Raw genomic sequence first — 25,328 nt, forward strand, 5'->3', positions numbered from 1 at the left:
TAAATTTAATCCAAAATAATCAATATATCATAGTTGCACATTTCGGGGCAGACTGCCCTGGGCCCCTCACTATGAATACTTACATTAATAATTTCTGCCCATGTAACAAAAATAGGCTTGATTTGCTAAGATCCCAGATGGAAGCAAAAGGTTCTCCTTAAGACAAGTGACTTTCCTTCTGTGAGCGGAAGCTGGTCTTGACTTTAGGGGTATCTATATTTTCCTTTCCTGGCAGACTTGACCAATCATTTGATTGTTAAATTAGAGGAATCATTTTAAGATGCTAAGTGGGATTCTGCTTCTGGGTTGTTTTTCTGTTGAGTTCCTCTGAGTCTCCTACGTAAGGGTATGGTGATGAATGCCTGACTTTTACCTCTTTTTGTATGGAAGGTAATAAAGAGCTCCAAAAAGTTAATTGTGGTATAAGCTTGACCTAAAATACAAGTTTTCCTATCATAAAACACGATGCATTATTTAAATTTTAAAATGTGCTTAAAGTTGCCAATTTTTGAAAGCCAACCAGTAGCTTTCAGTATTTAATTTCATTTCATGAGGTTTATGCTCCGGTGACACTTTCCCCTCCGTCTCTGAGACAAAATGGTCCCTTTGCCCACCCATGCTTGTTGATGCTTTACAGAGAACAAGAGTGGAAGGAAGCAGATTTTTTATTTCCACTGAACTGTGAAAGCCAGGTGGGGAGAGGTAGAAGGTCATTTCCATGATTCGACGGTCTGCAGCAGTATGAGGAAGCATCTCGTTGTCCTCTGACTCCCAGGGCTCCTGAGGTTGGGTCCGCAGCTAGGAACAGCCAGTGACACATTCCTTCGGAGGAGACTCAGGATGTCGAGGTGAAGCCCTGAGATCCCGAGGAGTGCGCAGATCTGCCCTGGTGGGGAAGGGGCAGAGAGCCCAGGTTCAGGGACCGACTGCCTGAGCCCACGTCTCAGCTCTACCATGTCTTTGCCGTGTGTCGTGGGCAGGTTCCTAACCCTGGCTCTGCTTTCTGCATCCGGGGCTCCCGGTTCTCTAGAAAGAGCAGCGCTCAGCTCAGGTGCCACGGTGGTCCTGTTACTGGACCGGGTATCTGTTCTGAACTCAGGTTCGATGGTTCGCCCCTGGAAACCTGATACTTGAGGGACAAAGGATGGTGAGTGAGGAAAGTCTGCTTCATTCAGGAAGCTGGCCATCTGGGAAAATAAGCGGGCTGTGGTCCCAAAGGCCATCTTCCAGGCCAAGTGCGAGAATTTTAGAGGGGAGGGTGCTGGAAAAGCAGGGGGGAGGGGCTCCGTGCCAGAGAAGTGAGTGCGTGGTGCTGAGTCCCCTGTCCACAGGCCCTGAGCGGACTTGCTGGCATTGGCAGGTGTTCTCAAATGCAGTCAGGGCTGGTCTTCTGGGAAATTCTGGTCCTTCACTCTCAAGGCCAGTGGTCTGCAGATTTCAAGGCGGGTGAGTGAGGTCCGCTAAAGACCAAGGGGCTTAGGTCCACGAGCAAGGCGGTGTCGGCTTGAAGCCAGTTCAGCCTTCAGACGGGCTGGGGTGCCCTTGCTGCCCCCATGGGAAGGCCTGTTGTTCCTTTAGGCAAGTTTGTGTCTCAGGGCCCTTTCCTCCCGAGATCAGGCCCTTACGGCAGCTCCCTCCTTCCGAGATTCAAAATGCACACCAGACAGGAATCCTAGCCTCCCCTGCATTCAGGAGACCCGAAACCCAGCATTCCTGAATGCCGCACCCCAGACCGGAAGAAGCCAGGTTCTTGCTGACTTGCTTCCGTGGACACAGCGAGGTCTTCTTGTCGTCGGCTGGATGCTTTGCACCTTGGTGGGAGCACGTGGGAGCAGCACAGCCCAGAGCCAGGAGCGCAGGGCACCAAAGACCCGTCCTACTCAGTGTGACCTTGGACGAGCTCTCTCTCAGAGCCTCCATTTCCCCTTCTGAAAAGTGGGGCCAGCGGGACGTTTTGGCAAAAATCCCCGGCAGGGTGTCTGTTGTTCAGGAAATGTTCGTCTTCTCCCTTCTTGACCAAGTTTTGAGGAGATAGGGATGATTATTACTAAAGTAACTTTTGATTTATGAGCATCAGGAAAAAAGAGAACGGAGACCCCAAGGGTGAGAGCGCCTGGGGAACTTCGGGATGAAAGGTTTGGAGCCACTCCACCAGGTCCTTTCCTCACCGTTTCTGTCCAGCAGCCTTTCTTCATACTGGAAAATTAATCCTTGTTTTTCTTTAAATGCGGATTAAATCGTTGTGTCGCGCCACGAAGCTGAATTAGAAGCTCCTGTGCTTATCGCTTGCTGGCGTGGTGCGCAGAGCGGAGTGCCTGAGAGCAGGTGTCTGCAGAGGCAGGTGAGCCCCTGGCCCCGGCGCACGTCCCCGGGAGCCTTGGCAGCACTTTGCGTACAGCCAACCAAGTGAGCATCATTTAATAGAATGGAAACACTGTCACCGTAATGAAACGTTGTCATCAGATTAGCAGCTCAAGCTGTGAAAACAAATGTAAGAGCTCTGCCTTCTGCAGCAGGAGATGACTATCTCCTGAGCCGCTCTGGGCTGATGCAACTCTTTTATGGAAATCAACGAGCTCTGTAATCGGAAAGATCATCCTGAGTCTCTCCTTTGTTTGCTAGGAGGAATTCTTCATGCTGGCGCGTGGATCCCCTGTCTCAGGCCCGAACACCCGACTCCTGCGGCTGCCTGGTAGGTTTCTACGGTGTGTTTGATCCTTTGTAGGTTTCAACCCTCAAGTCACAAAAACGAGCTTACGCCGTCTACGACGTCTACGACGTCTTCATTACTGTTAACTCAGGGAGCTTCTGTGACTCTCTGCTTGACCTGATTAGCTGGTTCTGGGAAAAGTTACAATACACAGTGGACATTTACATGATACGACGTTCTGTGGGCTCCCCAGTGACCTGGCATGTTCTGTGGGCTCTACAGTGACCCTGCTACTCATTTCCTGCTGTTCATGACCATTGACATCTCTGACAGCATTTAGTAAGCAAATTAATCTTCTTCAATTCATGAGACAGAAGCTAGAATTGCCTTTTGGCGATTTCCCCCAGTTTTCAGGCAGGATGACCTCCAGCGTCCTGTCTTATACTTGTTGGAGTGTGGAGGGCTACATGTTAGAAGCTAAGGTCCCACCTGTCTCGTCGGATTACGGCCGTCCTACAGAAACGGATGGGGGTACGGACTCCGCTGCTGAAGCGGGGCTCTTAGCTCTCCACTCTGCACCAGGGTGGGAATTGAAACTTATTTGGAAAGCTGACTGGAACTCATCTGAAAGCAAATCTCAAAACGTAATTAATAAGAAAGCATCAGCCTGTTAGCCACAGTCACCAAGCTAACGTGCAATCCTAATTTCCAGAAAGGAAAAGCAAAAGTCTCAGTTGAAATGGACCAAGGGTCTGTTAGGAAAACATGGCCCCGTGAAGCCCATGTTTCCAGGGGTTTTCTGTTTAGTGGAACATGGGATATATTTCTTTTACTAGTTTAGTGACTTGAGGAGGTTTTTCCTGGATGGACCTGGCCTGTTTTCTTCTCTGACATAGAGCGTGGGCACGTGAGTGAGAGCAGTGGCACAGCCCCGTGGCGGAGGCGTGGTTGGTGGCTGACCTGAGAGTTTGCCGAGACTCCGCCCATGTCCCCGGGCCCGGCTGTCCGGCCACTCAGCCGTCTTGTGTTCTCCTTTGCAGGGACAGCCCAGCTATCTCTCGCTCCCGGTTTTTTGGACGCCACGGTGGATTCCTCCCTCTCTTCTTTATTCCCTTCTGTTACGAAACCACTAATTTTTCATTCTGTGCCCTTATTCCTGGCCTTGATTTAATCATTCTGTTCAATCAGCACCTTTTCCTATGAGCTACCTTAGCTCTGTTGTGGCAAAGGAACGAATGACGGAGATGTTCCTAAATTCACGCCAACTTACATGAGCCAGAACACTTCAGTATCATGCACGGAGGGAAGAAAGGTTCCTGTGGTACAGCCAGACAAGCCTCGGACACGCAGATAAAGGCGGATCGAATGGGTCCCCTTGCTGCAGCCTGTCCTGATGCCAGCTCGTGCTGGCGCCGATGGTGGGTTAGAACAAAGGATTCCCTGCAGGTTACTCGACCAACGACTCCTTCCTGTCTGTGACACCTGCGTTCTTTGGGACGCGCTTTGAGAAATGCTGCTCCTCACGCTGGGAGGCAGAGGACTCTGGTCTAGGAGACGGGACGCAGCTCAGAATGGTGCCGCCCTGCAGGCTGGCCCAGAGGGGCCGCGCACGGTGTGTGGGGGGACTGCCAGGACCCAGTGCTGGGTCTCCACTCCCCAGAGTTTCTGCTGAGCCCAGTTACTGGAAGGCAAAGTATTTCTCTCCCCTTAAATTCACGCGTGTTATCCAGAGGTCCCGGTGTGCACGAATACGCCCATTCCCTGGGGTATTCATTGATTGTGTGAGTCTCTCCGAACCCACAGCAGTGTTCCAGGGGCAGCCCTGCTTCTGAGGGGGACAATGTGACTTTGCAGACGTGCCACTTCAAGGGCACTGGAATCGGGCAGGCACCGGAGAACAAGGGGTTGTTTCAGGCTTCACTGTCCCTGGAGAACCCCAAGATATGACTCAAAGCCTGCCGTCAGGAATGAGCGTGGCTTCCCACAGACTGAGTGGAGGGGGCACTTGTTTCCTGTCTCTGCTATAATGACTTGTCATAGATAGGGTGCCCTCAAGCAACAAGTCCATCCTGTCACTTTCTGGCGTCAAAAGTCTGAAAACCAGTATACGGGGATGAAATCAGGGCGCTCTGCCTGGAGGCGGTGACAGAGTCTGTTCCTATCCCTCCCAGCTTCTGCTGGCTCTTTCCTTCCTGTTCCTTGTCCTCCTCCTCTCTCTCTGCCTCTCCCTCTCTGCCTCCTCTTCCAAGGGTGCATGTGCCTGCTTTAGGACTTACCCTGACAATCCAGGACAGTCTCCCCTTTCCATGCTTACTTGAATAACGTCTGCAAAGTTTGCCATCGAAGCCCTTACAAGTACGCTCCAGAGTTTCAGACCTGACACCTTCGCAGGCCAGTATTCAGCTTACTACAGGGGGCATGTTGGGGTGGAACCAAACAGATAAGGTTAGAAACAGAAACTGAGGACATGCTCTACTGCACCTGACTTCTTGATTGGAATTTGAATTTTTCTTCAAGGCAGGCACCTGAGTGAACCCGGCTGCTCTAGAGAGATGTGTTCATCTAATCCAGATGGATTAGAAAGGAAGCCGGAGGTAGGGAAACCAGATAGGGTGTTGCGTTCCCCTGTGGCGGAGGTCACTGACATCGGCAGAAACTGCTAATGACTCTCATTCCTTTCCCTGTCTTTCCCTGTCCGTTTGATCACAAACCTGGAAGCCTTATCTTGAATTTATCTATGACCCTTACTTTGCCGTCCTTTTACGGGTGTCTGGTCCCTCGAAAGCCCAGGAGCTCAGGGAGGCTGGGTTCATTTCCAGCGTGCGGATGGGAAAGCTTTAGAAGCTGAAGGGAGCTCCTGGTGGTGTAGCTGCCTGAGTGGGTTGTCTTTTCTAGACCGTTCTGGGAAACAGAGTCTGGATCCTGACGGTGGTGGGGCGAGCCTCTCTGAGCAGCGATGAGTCCGTGGCTCTGGGCAGGTGTCAGCCCTCCCAGTGAGTGCTGGACCGGAGCCCTTTGGCTTCTACTTATGGGACTTCTGTGAGAGACACGGTCCCTTGAATTCTGTTTAGCGACACTCAACTCAGTGCCTCAATTTCATCAGATGCCAGATCACCCCCGTGGGGGTATTGTTCACTTTTGAGTTCTTGCAAATCCACCCAAACTTGCATGCGGAGAAGGATGTGAAGTTTCCGGTCAAAACTGCAGGCGAAGGTCATGGTGGGATTCTGGTATAATTCTCAAACGCAGGTGACTCTCAAGGAGCTTAGCAAACCAGAGCACGGAGAAGCCCACAGAGAAGTTATGAGAAAAGGAAGCTGGCGAAAGTCATGTTGAAAGTGATTTCAGAGAGGCTGTGTGTGGGTTATAACAAAGTTTCTATTTTCCCTCTTCGGAAACAACTACAGAAGTGTCCAAACTTGAGCGTCGGGGCTCCCTACCTGACCAACCGCCAGGGGCACACTCTGCTGGACCTGTCAGCCTTCCACCTGGAGGAGTACTTGCTGGTGCCGAAGGAGAGACCCAGGTGGGTCCAGATTGCCCCTGGGTCTTTTCTGTTCTTCAAGTCACTGTGGAAAGCCCATTGTTTCAAGTGCCAGCATTCTTTTCCTTTTCTTTTCTTTTCTTTTCTCTTTTCTTCTTTTCTTTTCTCTTTTCTTTTCTTCTTCCTTCCTTTCTTTCTTCTTTTCCTTCTTTAAAGATTTTATCTATTTGAGAGAGAGGGAGAGAGAGAGAGAGCACAAGCAGGGGGAACAGGAGAGGGAGAGGGAGAAGCAGGTTCCTGGCTGAGCAGAGAACCGGATGTGGGACTTGATCCCAGGACCCTGGGGTCATGATGTGAGCCGAAGGCAGAGGCTTCACCAACTCAGCCACCCAGGCGCCCCCTCAAATGCCAACATTCTTAAAAACTCAAAAGAGTCAAATGTTTAATGTTGATGCTCATAAAAATTCCAAAGAAATGCTGTTGACCTTAACAAGGTTGCCCACTGCTGGCTTTCGCTCTCCCAGGTGGTCGGTGGGGGTGGGGGGAGTCCTGTCAATGGAGATTCCCTCACGGGAGCCGAGAGGTGGTTTACCTATTTGGAGGTTAAGGGCAGCTGACATCCCAGCACCATGAAATGGCCTCCCTTGAGATCTCCCTCTCCATGCAGCGTCTGACACGTGGACGTGGGGCCGACTGCTCTCCTAGGCAGTTCCTGGGAAGGCTCTTGTTTGATGATGAATCTCCTTGAGCCTGGTGGGGGTGGGGATCTGGACGAGGAGCGTGGGGATGGGCGCTGCTCATCGCTTTCGACTGAGGCCACGTTTGCCACGCCGGCGGATTTCCTGGGACCTCAAGTGCATCCTGTTTCTTCAATACAGAAGCCTCCCTGGGCCCTTCTGCAGGGCCTGGGACACCCCGTGACTCTTCCTGCGTCCTCTTTACCCTTGCTGCCCCAGCAGCGCTCCCTCCCCGACACCTCCCAGTGTGCTGCCACCGCCACTCCTGCTGCCCACCTCTTAGATCTTTTAATTTTTTAAAAATTTTTATTGTTTTTTTTTTTAAGCTTTATTTATTTGAGAGAGATAGAGAGAGGGAGAGAGAGCCCAAGCTGCACACTGAGCCTGACTCAGGGCTCAATCCAGTGACCCTGAGATCACGACCTGAGCCGAAATCAAGAGTCAGAAGCTCAACTGACTGAGCCACCCAGACGCCCCCAAGGTCACCTCTTATATTTTTATACATGTCCCAGGCAACGGCGGGGGCTTGTATGTCTAGGGCTCAGCATAATATCTGGCACCTAGAAGGTGCTCATTCATTGTCTCTCAAATGAATTCATCCTGGAATGAATGAATGAATGAATGAATGAATGAATAAATGCACTGAGCCCAGTGGGAATGTATCCTTGTTCCTTTGCCTCAGTTCTGCTCAGGGCAGCGGCACTGTCCGTGGAAGGCTGTTCTTCCGTTTTACTCTATCCAGAGTTAAATAGGAGCCTTCATTTTTGATGCCCCACAGTTTTGGAAGCTCTGCAGGTTCCAGATACCGCAGAGCACAGCCTGTGGGATACCGAGGGAAAGGGTGTTGCCCCCACGCAGGGAAACTCACAGAGCTGCGTGAGCAGTAAACCAGCAGACAGACCGTGGAAACCCGGGCTGACAGGTGAATCAATGCTTGGGGATGTTGGGTGTTGTGAGAGCCCCAAGAGGAGGAAGTCGGCCCCGGCTGAAGTCCTCTGCACACTTCCTGGATGGGGTGATGTTGGCGTTGGACAGGACAGAAGCCAGAGAAGGGAAGCAAAACCGTGCAAAACGGGGCAGCTTGAAAGAGTGATGGATTATGTACATCATGTAAATCATGTAGACTATGTAAATCAGAGTAGCCAATCTGCAGGAGGAGTGACTTTTAATTAAAATAGTTAACATGCTGGTGATCACCCCGTCCTGGACATGACAGGCATTTCCTAACCAAGTATCAGTCCCGGTAGGAGACTTTCCAGTACAGCAAGCCTTAGGGGCACTTGCTGAATACACAAGGTCCGTCATGGACATCTCATCCAGGAGCCCCACCAAGCCCATCTGTGCCCCGAGTCCCTGTGCTGTCATATCACCAAAGGTGGTTGATTAGGGGGCTGCCGTTCTCAGGCCATCATAACTACTTAGTGGTGACAGAGTGCCCTGTGCTTGGACGTCAGTGCTGGTTAGAGCACTGACTCCTGGGGCACCTCAGGGGCTCAGTTAAGCATCTGCCTTCTGCTCAGGTCATGATCCCAGGGTTCTGATATTAAGATTTGCCTCCCTGCTCAGTGGGGAGCCTGCTTCTCCCTCTCCCTCTGCCTGCCTCTCCCCCCTCCCCTTGTGTGTGCTCACCCTTTTCTCTCTCTCTCTGTTAAATAAACAAAATCTTTTAAAAAGGTAAACAAAATAGAAAATAAGCACTAACACCTGTTCCTATTATCAGGCTTGGAGGCTGGTCTTTCGGGGTGCGGATCCCTGATCAAGGTCAAGATGCAAATCCCAATACATCGCAACCGGACACTCTGGCAAAGGTAAGAGTTTCCCTCTTTTTCCTTCCTGTGTTAGAGAGCATCTGGGGAAACTCGGCATGCAGATATATTCACGGGCATGAGAGGAACCGAATCAGACCCCAGCATTTGTTACTATGAAATAAAAACAGATGTACAAAAGAGAAAAGGAGTTGCTTTCTTATAGAGTAGCTTACTACCTTTTGTCAAGACCGGAATTCACCTAATGGAGCTCATGCAAATAAAAAGATCATCTGTCTTTAAAAACACCCCTTTGTCGGAATAACCCAACATATCGCTAGCTCAGGAGCTCTTCTGCACATGTCCTGGAGCTCCCCTTCTTCCAGAAGGCTGTGTGGACTGAGAGCCAGCACAGAGAAGAGGTTTCTACTCAGAATTGCTAGTAGGGGTCCGGGTTTCTCAAGCCCTGCTGGGACGATCCCAGTGAGTTAGAAATGTTTCCCGAGAATACGTGGGAGGGCTCGTTGGTTGTGTGGGAACGAGAGTGGATCCGAGGAAACACGCCTTGGTCCACCAGCGGTAACTCAGAGGTGGTGACTCACAGCAGAAACTTCTCCGAGGACGGGACACTGTCTTCAGATGGGGAAAGACCAGAGATTCAAAGCTTTCATTCCCGGGGATGGGTGAACTAGTCTGGTGTTGGTGCCTATTGGGAGAGAAACCTAGAAACAGTAGAGTGTGGTGGTGGTGGTGGGGGGGGGGGGTCCTGCGTTGTGGTGGGACTTTTGTGGACCACGGTAAGGGTGAGTGGCTGCCGGGGCTCCCCTCGGTGGAACCAAGCGTCTTCACAAGTATTTCAAGGTGTAATCCCTGAGCAACATTTTCACATTCATGCTTCACAGTATAATCCTCGATGGTAGTTTTAACCATCGTATTTCACTAGGTAATAACGGACAAAGAATGTCCGTCGCCACGTACCCCTGGTCACAAATCCCTCCTTTAGCTGAGGACTCTTCACATGTCTCTTCCTCTGCGGGCCGCACCCAGGAGAAGATTGAGAACTCATGAGCAAAGTATCAGGATTCATAGCTTGGGAGAAAAATCATCCAAAATACCTTCGCTGGCTTCTCGAACGTCCGATACAGCTAGTACTAAAATGTGCCAAATTGGTGGAAGGAATCTGTTCATTTCTTCCGAGAATATTTTACCTTTTTAATCTATACCAGTCCAAAACAGGCTTCAAAGCGAGTAGGTGTGCAGACATGTGGGACCAGCAGTCTGGGCTTCCCAGAACCTGCTCTTTTTTCTCTTTTCTTTTCTTTCTTTCTTTTTTTTTTTTAAAGATTTTATTTATTTATCTGACAGAGATCACAAGTAGGCAGAGAGAGAGGAGGGGGAAGCAGGCCCCCTGCTGAGCAGAGAGTCCGATGCGGGGCTCGATCCCAGTGATGAAGTTCTAGAACCTAGGTCAGGTTCGGTGGAGTGAGGTTCGGAGCCGACGGCTAAGAAAGAATTCTTAAGACGTCTCTGGTGCAAAAAGGTGGTTTATTAAAGCACGGGGACAGGACCCGTGGGCAGGAAGAGCTGCGGCCCCGGGTTGTGAGGGACGGCAGGTTATGTACCCTGCGGTTGGGGGAAGGTGAGGGAAAGGGAGGTTTGAACGGAGTTTTCATATGCTAAAGGAGGCCTCCAAGGTGCAGGGATACCCGAGGCTTGATCAATGCTGTCTTTTGGCGAGCCATTAACATCAAGATGGTTGGGAGATTCCTGGTGGAATGTCACAATCCTGCTATCAAGCGTCTTTGTTAGTGAGATTTAGGTACAGAAGAAACTTCACTTCACTTACATTTCCTTCTACCCCAGCCTCCTTCAGTTTTGTTCATGGAGGGGAGGGTGACATTAAGGCTTGAGGAACTGAGTTATGTGCCTCTGGAAATTGTGCTATTGATAATGTAACTTCTTTGTTCGTAGATCTCTAGGACATTTGTAAACCAAGGGAGACTCCTGTCTTGCGGGATTGTGATCTCAGCAAGTTAACTATTTGTTTCTCGTTTTGGCAGTCAGGGGTGCCTGAGGAATGTCACACACATCACCGAGGGGAGCGGATGGAGAGGGGGTGCAAGGTGCCAGCTTTTGCTTTGTCCTCAGCCAGCCTCCTGCTCCCTCATCACCAGGACCCTGATATCATGACCTGAGCCGAAGGCAGAGGCTTAACCTACTGAGCCACCCAGGCGCCCCTCTTTTTTTTTTTTTTTTTTTAAGAATTTTTTCATTTGTTTGTCAGAGAGAGAGCGAGAGAGATCGCATGCACAAGCAGGGGCAAGTGGCAGGCAGAGGGAGAGGGGGAAGCAGACTCCGGGCAGAGCAGGGCGTCCCATGTGGGGCCTTGATCCCAGGACTCTGAGATTATGACCTGAGCCAAAGGCAGACGCTTTACTGACGGAGCCCCCCAGATGCTCCACTTCTGCGGTTTCTAATGTCATTTGCCAGGCACAGGCCAGCATGTGCATTGTATCGGGGTGTCTGGGGAACGAGCCCCTTTGTAAGGAGCTAGAGAATCAGGGAGCCGCTGTGGCTGTGAAGGGAGTCGGTTTCTGCAGGTCCCCGGGAGCTCTTGGTGACTGGCGTCATACTAAATCATTGCATTTGCTTTTCAGGAATTACCGCTGGCCTTGGCTTTGGCCTTTAGGGTTCCTTTGTAAGAGGCTGTCTGATTTCCATAGCCTCTTTGTAGAGAAAATGGGAAATTTGCATAGAAATAGACCAGGCGAATGAAAGTATTATGTTGTAGAATGGCTGTCCTGGGGCCTTGGTGAGTTATTTGTACACATCTGGAGTGTTCAGCTTGTTTAATCCAAACACCTTCTAGAATGTAGGCACTTCAGATAAGAAGGCCGCCCTTCCCTGCCCAGGGTTTGACATCGTCTTTGATGCTCAGAGGGATTTGAGACGTTTGAACGTCCATGGAGGGATTTTTTACCCCTTTGCAGCTACTTAGTTGCTTTTCTGAAACACGGTTACTCATGATTCCTGAGAGGAAAGGTCTGTTTTGAGGTGTCATAATGTGTTCTTGAGAGCAGAGTGACGGCCTCCGTGGGCGACCAGATTGTACTGCGTCCTGACTTCCAGGCTGGTGGGGAAGGAAATCCCACATCTTATTTGCAGAACACAGCCTCGTGGTGTTTTAGAAAATCATTCTTCAGAGAAGAAAAGAAAGGAAGGAAGGAAGGAAGGGAGGGAGGGAGGGGGACAGGGAGGGAGGAAGGAAAAAAAAGCTCTTCCTTTGGACTCTGCTACGTCTGAGACGTTAATTTTCAGATCACCCTAAAGTATGATTACTTACCTAAAGAATTTAAAATTCATCCCAAGGAAGGGCCAGTTACCAGAACTGAAAGGAAGGTAAAAAATGGTCCCCCTCTGTGAATTACTCGTTCCTTGGTAAGGAGATTCTGTTCGGCAAACAACCCCAGGCCGTCACCAGCATCAACAAGGAGGGTTCCTTGAGCTCCCTGGTCCGAGGGGCCTGTGCTCAGCAAGCGTTTCCGGCATCCCTCCCCGGGCCGAGGCCCCTTCACCTGGCGCCGGTCTTGTCCCCTGGGTGTGGTCTCGTTCTTCCTTCTCCACGGCCACTGGTTGCTCTCTGTCCCTTGCTTCTTTGTCATCTTCGATGGCCACCTATGAGGGGACATTTGGAAATATGCCTTTTGGGCAACAGGCTGCTTCCTGCCGGTAGAGAGCTGGGCTCAGAGCCCTTTCCCCTTGGTGTCCTCTGCTGGCAGGACCCTCCTGACCTCGCTCCCTGGGAGGTCCTGTGGGCTGTTTATCCACATGAGGTCCGCGGCTGCACAGGGCTCTTGCTGAGACGCGCTGCTCCTGCTCAATGGACGCCCTGGTGTTTTGGGACTGTCAGGGTTCAATGGGGCATCCCAGATGACCTTCTGTCCCCTGAGAGGGTCACTCAGCACCACCCTTGCAGCGTTCTCACGGAGCTCCTGGCTGCCACGCCCCTGACTTGGTCTCCATTCTGGGGCCATCTCCTGGCTTGTCTCCAGACCTGCACACCCTGGCCAAGGAGTGCATTGGGCACAATTTCCATCTTTGAAGTCACCACAGGTGACGCTTTACCAGATGTTTTGAACTGCATCTCTGCTGTTATCGATACCAATTTTCTTGCCATTCCCCCCTTGCACTTCTAAAGTTTTTCTCCCATAATTTCCAGATTTCTCTAAATGTCTCTTTGTCACCCACATGCTGATCTTAAAACCAATGCTGTCTATTTTCCGTGTTAGTGACAGTACTGAGGTTCCTGTGAGTACGGTACCCGTGTGTGTATCAGCCACCCGTTGCCACGACAGCGTTGTGTAAGATGCTGCCTTGGATCCCCGTGGCTGCCACAGTATGTCTTTATCAGGTCCGGAGTCCGGGGATCCTCCTGCTGGAGGCTCGGCGGCATGGACCTGGTCACTCATGACCACGTGCGGGGGGCTGGCTGTGGCCTCCCCAGCGTGATGTGGGGGACTCCATTCAGCAGAAGCAGAGAGGGGCTGCAGGCACAGGGGAGCCGTTTTCAAACCCATCCTGCGCCACATTCTGTTGGCCAGAGAGAGCCACGACGTGACCGAGCCATGCGATTGAGCCCATGTTCAGAGGGGGGAGGCATAGGGCTGCACAGAGGGTGTGGAGGAAGTGGGGTCGTAAATGCAATCAGACACAGGTGTTTCTGAGCCTCCGGAGAGTGGGATGGGGTGTGAGTGGGCTCTGGGCCACACTGCCACCGACGACAGCAATGACACTTCAGTCTCCATACCCATGTTCCGTGTCATTCTTCAGTCCAAAAAAACCCCACCCTGCTTTTAAATAAATTAGATTAAAACAAACAAATGAAACACAATGAACCAGGTCCCAGGCATCCATCCCGGGAGTTCCGGTGTCCACCGGCAGGGTTTTTCCTACTATATTCACCTGTCCCTTGACTTCAGCAGGATCCCAGCTTTCTGTTGTTTCCAGAAATATGGCAGCCCCTGTGTGTGAGAGCCCGGGGGTGGCGGGATGGGTCTGCGTGGGAGGAATCCTTGTTGGACGCACCAGGTGCCCCTGGTCTGTGACATGAGCCCCCAGTGCAGTGCCAGCCCCCATCACAGAAGCTGTGCCTTCCCATGCTTTTCAGAACGAAGTGTATGAATTACGCACATCTGTAAAATTGCAAACACACATTTGTGTCTTTAAAGTTTGGGGGCGTCTGGCTGGTTCAGTCAGTGGAACAGGCAATGCTTGATCTGGGGTCAGGAGTTCAAGCCCACATTAGGCGTAGAGCTTACTTAAAAAACACATACATTAAAAAAAAAAATTAAAAAAATTGTCACACAATCTTAGATCTTCTCAGATTCACCCTAGAAGACCGCACGATGTCCTAGGTCCCATGGTTAGTCCTGCCCAAATGGGATGCCTTCCTCTCTGGAGTTAAAAAAAAAAAAAAAAGAGATTCACAAAAATGCCTCTCTGACCTTAAACTATTTCAAGAGGAGGGTGAGTAGTTGGCATGAAAGAGAGAGGAGTCTGTTTTCTGAATTGCTTAAGGAAGTGAGCTACGGGAGAAAGACTCGGGGAACCTTGTCTGGTAGGGGAGTTGTTTTTTTGAAAGTACGGGAGAGATAGTGTGTTCCTTAGCCATTCCCATGAACACACAGCTGCCCCCAGGATCCTGGTGGGAAGACAACGGGTCCTAGTGGCATGAAGTGGAAAAGAAACGCAGTTGCGAGCCAGGGACTTGAGGTGTGGTCCTAACTTTGCAAACGGTGAGGGCCTGGATAGGTTCTTCTGAGCAGGTTCTGACTTTATGGGGATCAGATCTGCTTCTGAAGAGAATAGTTTTGGGTCGGAAAAGACAGCGCTGGAGAAGCGAGCTGTCCAGCCAATGGAGTCAAGACCAGAAGTGGCCGGTGACGTCCTCAGATCTCTCCAAGACAGCTCCCCAGCTTTCCACACTGAGTGTACTTCAAAAAAAAAAAAAAAAAGAAAAGTTCATTAAAATATTGATATCTCGAAACACAGATACTGATGGTTCAATTAGTCCTTTTTCCTGCTCCTTATTATCTCGGCTCTAGTAACACTGTCTCCTGCTCTCTCTTCCGTCTTCTGCCTGTCCAATGGACACGCTACTTTATTCTCCACACTCGGCAAATGCTCAGTTCCATTTATTTTGAGAGATAATGTTCCGCATCCAGTTATTAATTTGAAAGTAATCATTTTTTTCTGATCATTTTCTCCGCTTTTAATTTGCAGGTCAAATTTTATTAGCTTACCAACCGGGAAAGAAAAAAAAATGATGGGTTTAGGTTCCTTTTTTGCTGTGAGAATATAATTATAGAGCAACATTCACATTTGTTCTGGGGAAAATTCATCTATTTTTAGCTGGAAATTATATGCTTGAGATAAATATAAAATTAGCAGACAGAGAATTTCACTGCTCTCTGCCAGCGTGCGGGGACACGGTGCTGGGTCCGACATTCAGGTGCTGTTGAACCTAACGGACACGTGTCCTTTGTGTCCAGGAATTACTGACGAAGACTGAGGAACTAATTTCACAAGAGCCATCATGTCACCTCTCTCGTAGGTGTGGTACAATCAGAAGGGCTTCCATTCCCTACCTTCCTACTTGAATCATCTGAACAACCTGATACTGTGGAGACACTTACCGCCCGACCGGGACTGGAGACAATACGGTAATGTCGTTTTTCATGCATGATCATTCGCCGCTCTCAAAAGACAATGTCTTTAAACGTGGAGGAGGTAGAAAAGATCAAGCCTATGAATGTGAAGCGTGGTGGGAAGGTTTTCCTAGGGCAGCCTGTTCCCATATAAATACATGCAAAGTGGTAGGCCCTATTGGCCTCTGTTTGGGATCATTAACTGTTCTTAACTTCTCATACTTACGACCAAGTCTGCACAGTGAGGAGTAAGAGATGACGGAGAGCCCCCCTCGTGACTTGAATATCTTACAGAACCAAGAATAGTTTCTTTTTTAGGACATTTTTATATGGAGTGATCTTGTAGATCGTAGAGATCACCCATGTTGTAGGGAAGGCAAACATCACCCTCTGTTCTGTGCTGGGCCCTCAACTCATCACTCATCTAAGCCGATTGGGGACTCACGGCCTGTGTTTTCCTATTTTGAAATAATGACATTATTTGATATTTATTTGAAGAAGACTTATTTTGAAAAATTGACACAAGTTCATTTCTGGAATCCAGAGTGAAACTATTGATTTAAGGGGATGTTATTACTTTCCATAGTGGGATAAATTGTAATTTATCAAATTCTTTGAGATTCCCTCCCCCCCCAAAAAAAAAGGTCATAAAGACATCAAGTGTGTAAGCACCAGCAGGCCACACCTATCATAATTTATTCACAAGATGTACTTGTTGAAGCGTCAGTCTTCATGGGCGTAAATGTGGAGTGATTGCTGCAATGTTCTTGCTTTACCCCAGCCCTATCTTTTACTTCCATATTTGTTTTCCTTTATCCACCAAGTTTTTTTTTTCTAAGATTTTATTTATTTATTTGACAGACAGAGATCACAAGTAGGCAGAGAGGCAGGCAGAAAGAGAGGAGAAGCAGGCTCCCCGCTGAGCAGAGAGCCCGATGCGGGGCTCGATCCCAGGACCCCGGGATCATGACCTGAGCCGAAGGCAGAGGCTTTAACCCACTGAGCCCCTCAGGCACCCCCTTTATTCACCAAGTTTTTAATAACACAAGATTAAATTATTTTGTGACACTTTAATTATGTTGGAGCAATAGTAGGTAATATACAAAAGTGAAAATATGCATGCCTAAGAAAAATAGGAAAAACACGGAGTTCCCTCAGATGATGGACAGCAGAGCCATATTAGTAAGTGCCTGGAGTGTACGGGGGTCTCTAGTCGAGATTTAACACCCGTGGTGTCATTTGATTGCTCACAGTGGTTTTGTAAGGCGGCCAGTATTAACCGGCTTCACTGATTAGAAAACCAAGGTTAAGAGAAATCCCCTACCGGCGATGGCTCTGAGCAGGGTAGGCCGTGAGGCTGTGCTGTGGCTCTAGGTCTGGTTGACAGCAGAGCCTTCCTTCTCCTGCTGCAGGAAGTGAGAGGTCACTTCTGAAGGGCATGCGCAGAACCGATTCCTGTACAGGTGTCGAGAACCACGGATCTTGAAGGATGGGCAAAGGTTTGATTGAAAGCTACTGTAGGTATCGGCAATGCGGGAGAGTCATAGCATCAAGTTCAGTGGCAGAGTCTAGTTTGACCTTGTCGTAAAGGTGAGTGTTGAGAGACAACTGTGGTTGGTTGAGGCCAAATTCTGCTTGACCTTGTCTAACAGAGTGAGGACTCTGCCCTTTCCTTGTAGACAGTGTTTACCTATATTGGAGAAAGAGAATGTCGTGATCAAAGTGATGTATTGGACTAAATAATCTGGAAGCCGTGTGCTAAAGGGCAGAGGGCGGGTTGCAATCAAGTGACCTGTTGCAAGTTGGTTGCTCACATGCAAGACTAGCATGACTCTGGAGGGAAAAGTGAAATTAGAACATGCACGCAGATGAGAGAAAAGGTGGAGGCGTTAGTAGTGGGGAAAGGAGAGAATTTAAAGAACTTCACAAGTAAGGAAAGGTAGAGAAAGAGTTTAAAGGATATAGACCAGAAATCTGAGGTCTTAAGAAGAAAGGACGGTCCTGGTCGGTCCAGACAGGATTATGAGAGAACTGAGTCAGGAGAAACACGTGTTCGGAGAAGGGGTTAAAATGGTGTGTACGGTGCAGAGATGCCTGGTTTGAGTCACACGTTGGATGAAAATGTGCCGTAGGATTCAGAAAAGGAGAGGGACTGAAACCCTCCAGCCTTCCCCTTGATAAAGATGGCGGTCAAGCCCGTCAGGGAGCCATCCTGCGTGGGTCGTTAGGAGGTGGGAGAAGGCAGGGCTTAGGCTGGTCGCCTCTGGAGAGCTGGTGCGGTAGAGGTGTAGGGATGTAGGTGTCTCTGTTCTGTGGAAGCTTGTTGAAAATGAGTGAGAACAGAGACTGTGTGTGTGCACATGCACGCGTGCAAAACAAGGAGTGATTGGAAGTTTGGGGAGGAGGAGAGAGTAAAGGGAACATTTGGTTTGCAACTTCACGTTTTGCTCTTGTACAAGGTATAAAGGTAAAAGCATCAAATACTATAGATCTGAGTTAGTGGGAATGGGACTTACAAAGTGTAATTGCGTGACATCAGTAACAAAGTGTGTGCTTGGGTGGAACCATCAAGGAGTAGAGATTTTGGGCACGGTGGAGATCCGATGCTGCCGTGAGGTCCTAAGGGGCTCCCGCCTTGACGGCGTGTGTTGTCTAGACAGATCTGAGATGAGAGGAGGAATCAGGCAGGGGCAGAAACCTGTGTCCCAGGAGAGAAAAACCGTGATCGCAACTAAAATTTCCATGCCCAAGGAACAGAATGGTGTCACTACTAAAAGGAACCTTAACTCGTAAGAGCTTGAGTTAAACACGTAAGTGTTAAATTGGGTTCCAGCTGTGAGCCACAGTCTTGAGTCCTGTGTTTGGTCGAGCCCTTGTGTCCTGGGTCACTGGCTGGGGTCACAGGAACAATGGTGACCCAAGGTGGGTGTCTGTCTACTGGTGTCCCGTGGGGCTGGCTTCCTGGGTGAGATGACGTGCATTCCTGGAACGTCTCTTGTAAGGAGTGGAATCCTTGTTGGTTGAAAAGTCACGCTGACCTGAAAAATACATTCACCTCTGTTATTGGAAACATTAGTGATATTTTATTTGTTTCTGTCAGAATTTCAATTCTCATGTGCCTTGTTGAGGTTGTGGTTGTGGGAAAGGAAGGTTTGGGCCGCAAAGAGGGGACATACCAATCAGAGCGCCCAGGAGAAGATTTGTGCATTAGTAGCCAGGGGTTGATTAGAAACTCTGCGGGCAGGGCTCAGAACAGGAGTGTCCTGGATGTCCCTGGATGCTGGCCTGAGCAGGTGGGAATGGGCAGAGCTAGAACTCCCTGCATCATTGTTACATTGAAACGAAAGCTGCCGACTTACAGCTTGGATGAGCCCCGAGAGCAGAGCCTGTGCCCTGCTCCCCATTGGGCCCTAACAGCTCCCCAAACTGGGCTCCGAGGGGCACTCTGGTGACACCAGCTGTATGATCACTGTATCATCACAGCGGGCCTGTGACAGCATCTTCAAGACATGGACGTCCCTGCCTTAGAGATGCAGGAACTTCCTGGACCCCGACCCAGCCCCCCGAAAGGAGTCTCCAGACCCCAAGGTGGGCCCCCTTGCTGTGTCCCAGCGCGTTGGCAGCTTCTCGGGGCCCCTCGTAAGCACAGAGCTCAACGTAACGCAGGTGTGTGGTATAATCCATTCAAATGGAGTCATCTTCTCAGTCCCGGGAGTCCGGCGCTGGCTTACCAGGAGCAGATGTGGTTTGCACAGTGAATTCTCCAGGTAGACTCCTTCCTCCTGCACAGGTGTCCTGCTCCATGACTGTGCAGATGGCCGGGACACACTTGGGTGCCGGGAAGGGCGGTCTGCAAGTGCTCCCCGTGGCCTGGGGGACGCAGGTGCGATTGTGGGAGCTCTTCTGTGGAGGAGAGGACCACGGCGCGGAGGGCACGTCTGAGGCTTTATTCCTTCCCGCATTTCCCATCGGCAGTTGGGGTACTTGTGCGGAGGGCCACGTAATACTGCTCAGGATTCCAGGGGAGATGGAGTCGATGGAGAGGCCCAACCCCAAATCTTAACGGCCTTTCCATGCATGTCCCATGGTTAGTGGCAAATCTTGTCCCTTCTGCACATGAAATGCTGAATGTGTGTCTTTTCACCAACACGCACCAACAATTCCCTGGCCCAAGGCACCGCCTGCTCTCGCCCGGGCGTCAGGACTGAGGTCTCGGGGGCACCCCTGTGTTCCCCTGGCCCCCAGCCCACGTCTTAGGTCTCCAGAAGTGTCCACAGTCACCCATGGAACATGTCCCTCAGATCACACATCCCTCTGGCTTCATCATACTAATCATCACGAATAATAAAAAACAAACCCTCCCCCATGACCTATGGGTCCTCCCAGGTGTGGCCTGGCAGCTCCTCATCTTCTCTCCACCTGCCCGGCCCAGCCCTGGGGGTCTCCCCAGCACTTCCCCTGGGTCCCCGCCTCAGATGTTCCCTGTCACTCTGACCTCAGTTCCTGCCGTGCGTCGGCCCCCTCTGTGCGCCAGCCCCGTACACCTGTCATCCTGGGTACCCGCCTGCCTCTGTCAACATGGTCTCTCCCATCCTTCTGTACCTTTTTCTGCTCAACCTTGTGCATTCTTTTTAAAAATATTTTATTCATTTATTTTAGATAGAGAGAGCAACAGAGAGAACATGAGTATTTGGTGGGGAGGGTCAGACAGAGAGGGAGAAGCAGGCTCTGCGCTGAGCAGGGAGCCCGACATGGGACTCCATCCCAGGACCCTGAGATCATGACCTGAGCCAAAGGCAGATGCCCAACCAACTGAGCCACCCAGAGGCCCCATTCATTCTTTTTCTTAAGCCACTTTATGGATCTATGAGTGATGGACATACAAAAAGCGGCAGATACAGGAGCCTGGGTGGCTCAGTCGTTAAGCATCTGCCTTTGGCTCGGGTTGTGGTCCCAAGGTCCTGGGATTGAGCCCTGCATGGGGCTCCCTGCTTGGCGGGGAACCTGCTTCTCCCTCTCCCACTCCCCCTGCTTGTGCTCCTTCTCTCTCTGTGTCTCTCTCTCTGTCAAATAAATGATTAATAAATCTTTTTTAAAAAAGTGGCAGATATTTAACGTGCACAACCTGATGAGTTTAGAGCTAAGTATACACCTGCGAAGCCACCACCACAGTCATTTCCATAAACACACCCTTTGCTCCAGACGTTTCCTCCTACCCTATCTGAATCTCACTGTCTCTCTACCTACCTACCTACCTTGTCTTTATTTTTGTGATAAAAAAGCAATCTAAGATTTACCCTTTTAGCAAATTTTTAAGAACACAATTCAGTACTTACAAATTCAGTACCTACAACTTTAGGCTATATGCTAGAAATTAGACCTTTAACACTCATTACTTGTATAACTGAAACTTCGTACCCTTTGACCAGCCTCTCCCCATTTTTTCCTCCCCAGTGACCCTTGGTACCCACCATCCCTCTCTGCTTCTGTGACTGTAGCTCTCTTAGATTTCCCGGACAAGTGGGATCCTGTAGTTTTTGTTCTTCTGTGTCTAGCTCAATTCACAGAAACAATCAAACCAATGAAAAGATAACCTCTGTAATGGGAGAAAATATTTGCAAACTAAATATATATAAAGTTAATATCCAAAATATATAAGGAACTCCTGTAACTCAGTATCAAAACAATAACCTGAATAAAAAAATGGGCAGGAGACCTGAATGGACATTTTTTTTCTTAAGATATGTTTATTTATTTGGGAAAGAGGTAGGGGGAAAGGGGCAGAGGGAGAGGGAGAAAAAGATTCTCAAGCAGACTCCCGCTGTGTGCAGAGCCCAATGTGGGGCTCGATCCCCAACCCTGAGATCATGACCTGAGCCAAAATCAAGAGTTGGATGCTTAACTAACTAAGCCACCTGGGCACCCTAGTGCTTGGTGTTATTACTATGTGTTTACATCTGCCTTCGGAAATAAGAACACGATCACATCTGGAAGGTGTCCCTTGTATGGACGCTTGCGTTCTCCGAAGTCCTTACTTATCCATACGAGGTGTTCTGGAAATGCATGTTACTTAAGTAAAGGGGCGGCTGCCCTGTCATTATGCTGCGTACTATAGCATACGCCATCCGTCTGTTCCTCTACAGCTATGTTTTAGAACAAAGGTCAATGTGGACTAAAATAGGTACGAAATGCTTTCATTACTGTGGCTTTTTAAGCTGCCAGGATTTTACTAAATTGAGACATTACAGAACAATCTGAGGGAATGCCTGTCTGAGAAACTTTGCTGTACCGGGACTAAGGGGCTGAGTCAACATAGGAGAGAAGCAGTATTCCCCGGCCCATGTAGATGCGAAGGGAACTTCCACGAGGAGAGTCAGGATGCAGGAGCAAAGGAAGATTTGCTTCGATTTCATTTCACTCGGGGCCGTGGTGGAGGGAGCGGCCCTGGAAACGCTGGGGTTTACCTCTTCCAGCCCCCCTGCCAATCCCACCCAGACCTGGGGATGCCATCCGTGACGTGCTGCCGCGTGAGAGGACGGAGCCCAGCCATGACACGTGGGCTAGACCTGTGCTGGTCCGGCTCTCGGCACGCAGGTGTCCCCTTAGCCTTGGGAACGCTACTGATTTTTGCCGCAGACCCAGAGAGATTCTGATTTGATTGGCAGGAGGTTTTAAATGGCGTGAGAGATTCTCCTGTACACCCGGGCTTGAGAAACACTGAGCCAAACTGGGGACCTTCACGGCTGATGGACATTTTCAAACCGGAGGCAGGGAGACAAAGGGTACGGGGGAATCAGGGTAAAGGGCCTCACCCTCGATTTCTCCCCTGCTTCAGGTGTAGGACCACCTGCTGTCCTCACCACGCTACTCTTACTGAGTAAAGGTACCAGCGGGAACCCAGGACACTTGCTGGGGGCAGGGCAGCTTTGCCTCTAGAGCCAGAAAATCCTCTTCTCTTCCCTCCCACCCTGCTTTCCTCCTCATGGGTACCTTTCCTTCAGGATCCTCTGCAGCTCACCGGGCCCCAGCAAGGAAGGGGATGGGTCAGTGCAGGTTGCTTGCGGGGATGGTGATGTGCCCGGGAGCAAGGAGTGACAGATCGTGGTCTTTCCTGCATGATGAAATCAGATAAACTCTCCAGGCATAAATCCCCAGTTCAAATGACAGAACGGGGGACCCATCAGATCCGTTGAGTAGAGCTTCTAAAGGAACAGCTAGTGGGGACCAGGAACCAGCTGTCATCAGTGACTTCAGCCTCTGCTTTAGGGGTCTGGAGAGACTTGGGAGCACTGGGGTGAAGCCTAGGGGACACTCTGGGAGTGAGGGTCTGAGCACTGAGAGGGATCTCAGAGGAACAGCTACCAAGGGACGCACCGGCCATCACACCCAGCATGGTCCCGGAGCTGCCCCACACCTCGGAGTCCTGTCCCGGGAAACATGTGAGCTCACACCCACGCAAGTACAGGGAAATGGGTGAACACTGGGAAACAGAAGGCAGAGCAGTAGGGAAGGCCAGGCTGAGGTTCAGAGTGGGGTGAGCGGAAGCTGGCGGGACCTGCTACATGGCGATCACATCACAGTATAAAAATGTAGTGAATCTGCACGTCGTGCACTTTCAATGTACACAATGTTCAGTGTCAGATACATTTCAATAAGAAAGGAGCTGGCTAAGGCGCAGATGGTAATACACATTTTCGCTGGATGCAGAGAATCACTGTCATTGATTGCAGCGCTCTCTCCCCTACTCAGAATTTTTGATTTAAAGGATAAGCACAAAATACCCCTAAGAACCCAGAGGAAAAGATGATATAAAAACTGACAACAGGAGAAGAGCCGGAGGAATTAGGTGGAGCAGGAAAACGGACAAACGGTGACTAAGGAAACAAAGCAATGATGTCAGAAGGAAAGTAGCAGCAAGAAAGAAACAAATCTGGGCCAGCGTGAGAGTTAGCCGGGGGTCGGGCAGCGTTCCTGAACGGGGAGCCTGGGAGTTACGGAAATAACCATCATCGATGAGCAATCCGGCTGAATTCTCAAAAGTTCAAGGATAAAGAAAAAAGTATAAGTATTTTTTACAAAGCTGTAAGTAGCAAGAACAGATGACTTTAAAAGTAATACAAATAAGACCAGCTTCTGACTCTGGAAAATTGGCCTTGAGATGCCCCGTTTGATGCAGGCATGATTTCGAAGCATGTTGTGCAAATTCTAGGTTTTGAGATTTGCCTGTTGTCTTTGGTCAGAGCTCGCATTCTGTGTATCTTCACCATCTTACATTTGATGGGTGCTGGTTTTGTGGTCCGTGTGTGGTCTGTGTGGGTGCAGTTTCCATGGGTGATTAAAAACATGTCTTCGGGGGCACCTGGGTGGCTCAGTGGTTCAACGTCTGCCTTCCGCTCAGCTCGTGATCCCAGGGTTCTGGGATCGAGTCCCATGTCAGGCTCCCTACTCAGCAGGAAGCCTGCTTCTCCCTCTCCCTCTGCCCTGGCTTGTGTTCCCTCTCTCACTGTCTGTCAAATAAATAAATAAAATCTTTAAAAAAATGTGTCTTTGGCTGCCGTTGGTAGCACCACTCCGTATATGTCAGTCAGACTCTGTCCTTTGGTTGTAAGGTTCACTTCGTCTCCGTCTTCACTGGTTTTCTGTCCGACGGTTCCATCGTCTCATGAAGGATTGAAATGCCCCGATATAATTGTGGGTGTATCCGTTTCTCCTCTCAGCTGTATCAGTTCTCGATTCCTGTATTTTAAGGCTCTGGGGTTGGTGCGTACACTGTATAGTCTTTGCCTTTTGACTGGTGTATTTGCGGTCAACGGGCTTCATGCACCGATGATCTCAAGTCTGGTACTTCATTACCTGTTTTGTTTCCTCTGGTTCTTTTCTTGGTCTCCTGTGAGTGACTCCTGTGTGCTCTCCTGTCAGTGACTTGAACAGCTTTTCAGGAGTCCATTTTGGTTTACTTGCAACGTGTCCGGCATATCCCTTCGTCTAGTTTCCTTGGCGGTCTTGTGAGGAATACAGGGGTGACTCCCAGGGTCCGCTGCTCTCGGCAGTTCCCATCCTGCAGGCTTCTGCGGTGCCTCGTCTGGGGTATGTGAGAGGCACGAAGGACTCCACTGCCCTCCGCCACACACTTCCTCACATCACGAGGTCCCCAGGCAGCGGCTGCCTTGTCTCCACCTGTCAGCTTCCGTGGGCCGGCTGTTGTATGCTATCCAGGTCCTCGTGAGGGAGAGGACCTGGCACGGTTGGGTCTCCTCCAGCTTGGAGGAACCAACATCTGGCGTCTGAGTTTTTAATGACAACCTCACAAGCTGGTGGATCAGGGAACACTGCCGACAGAATATGGAAAGAAAAAAAATACACCCCAAATTTGGTCCCCTTTGAAGATGTTGCCATCAATTAAACAAGCCGTAGAGATGACTTACGTTGGATGTGTCTCAGAAACCCACCATAGACATATCCTAATAAGAAAGAATGCCCAAGGATGTCACTTGAGAGGTTAATCAAAAATAAGATCACAAAATATTGGATCCACAGAATGAATGAAAAAACTTGATGAACATTGGTCCTAGGGAAGCATATGAATGCGAACGTTTGCACGTGTGTGATGGAAACATGGGTTGAAGAATGATTGATGCGATAGAAAATAAAGAATGTGAAGCATAATTCAGTAATGACATGTGTGTGTCGAGAAGACCTTGAACATTTTGAAGTAATTGATATCAAAGTGCAAACAATGATTACCTCTGGTTGGTTTTGAATTAGATTAGGACTTATTTTAATTTTACTCTTTCTTTCAAAGCTTTTTACAATTGACGTCTATTATTCAATAAGACTAATAACCTTAACATTGAGGGGAAAACAATCTTTCGTCCAGGAGAGAATAGGAGGAGGGAGACAGAGGGGCGTCTGGGTGGAGCTGTCCGTTGAGCATCAGACTCTTGCTTTCAGCTTAGGTCGTGGTCTCAGGGTCGTGGGATCGAGCCCCACACAGGGCTCCACGCT

The 25,328-nt window shown here is 49.7% G+C and overlaps 1 protein-coding gene across 1 annotated transcript in view; it reads left to right on the forward strand.

The window, feature by feature from the left end:
- ABCA13 (ATP binding cassette subfamily A member 13) overlaps positions 1 to 25,328 on the forward strand; it is a gene marked incomplete at both ends in the record, with an annotated part of 337,321 nt that overhangs the window by 222,085 nt on the left and 89,908 nt on the right. The window contains 4 exons of the mRNA XM_080818179.1: positions 2,623 to 2,692; positions 6,058 to 6,176; positions 8,592 to 8,679; positions 15,230 to 15,338. Coding sequence (XP_080674305.1) covers positions 2,623 to 2,692; positions 6,058 to 6,176; positions 8,592 to 8,679; positions 15,230 to 15,338 — 386 coding nt within the window. The remainder of the gene's footprint in view (positions 1 to 2,622; positions 2,693 to 6,057; positions 6,177 to 8,591; positions 8,680 to 15,229; positions 15,339 to 25,328) is intronic.

Source organism: Martes martes, assembly GCF_963455335.1.
Source record: "Martes martes genome assembly, chromosome: 11".
Taxonomy (NCBI): Eukaryota; Metazoa; Chordata; class Mammalia; order Carnivora; family Mustelidae; genus Martes; species Martes martes.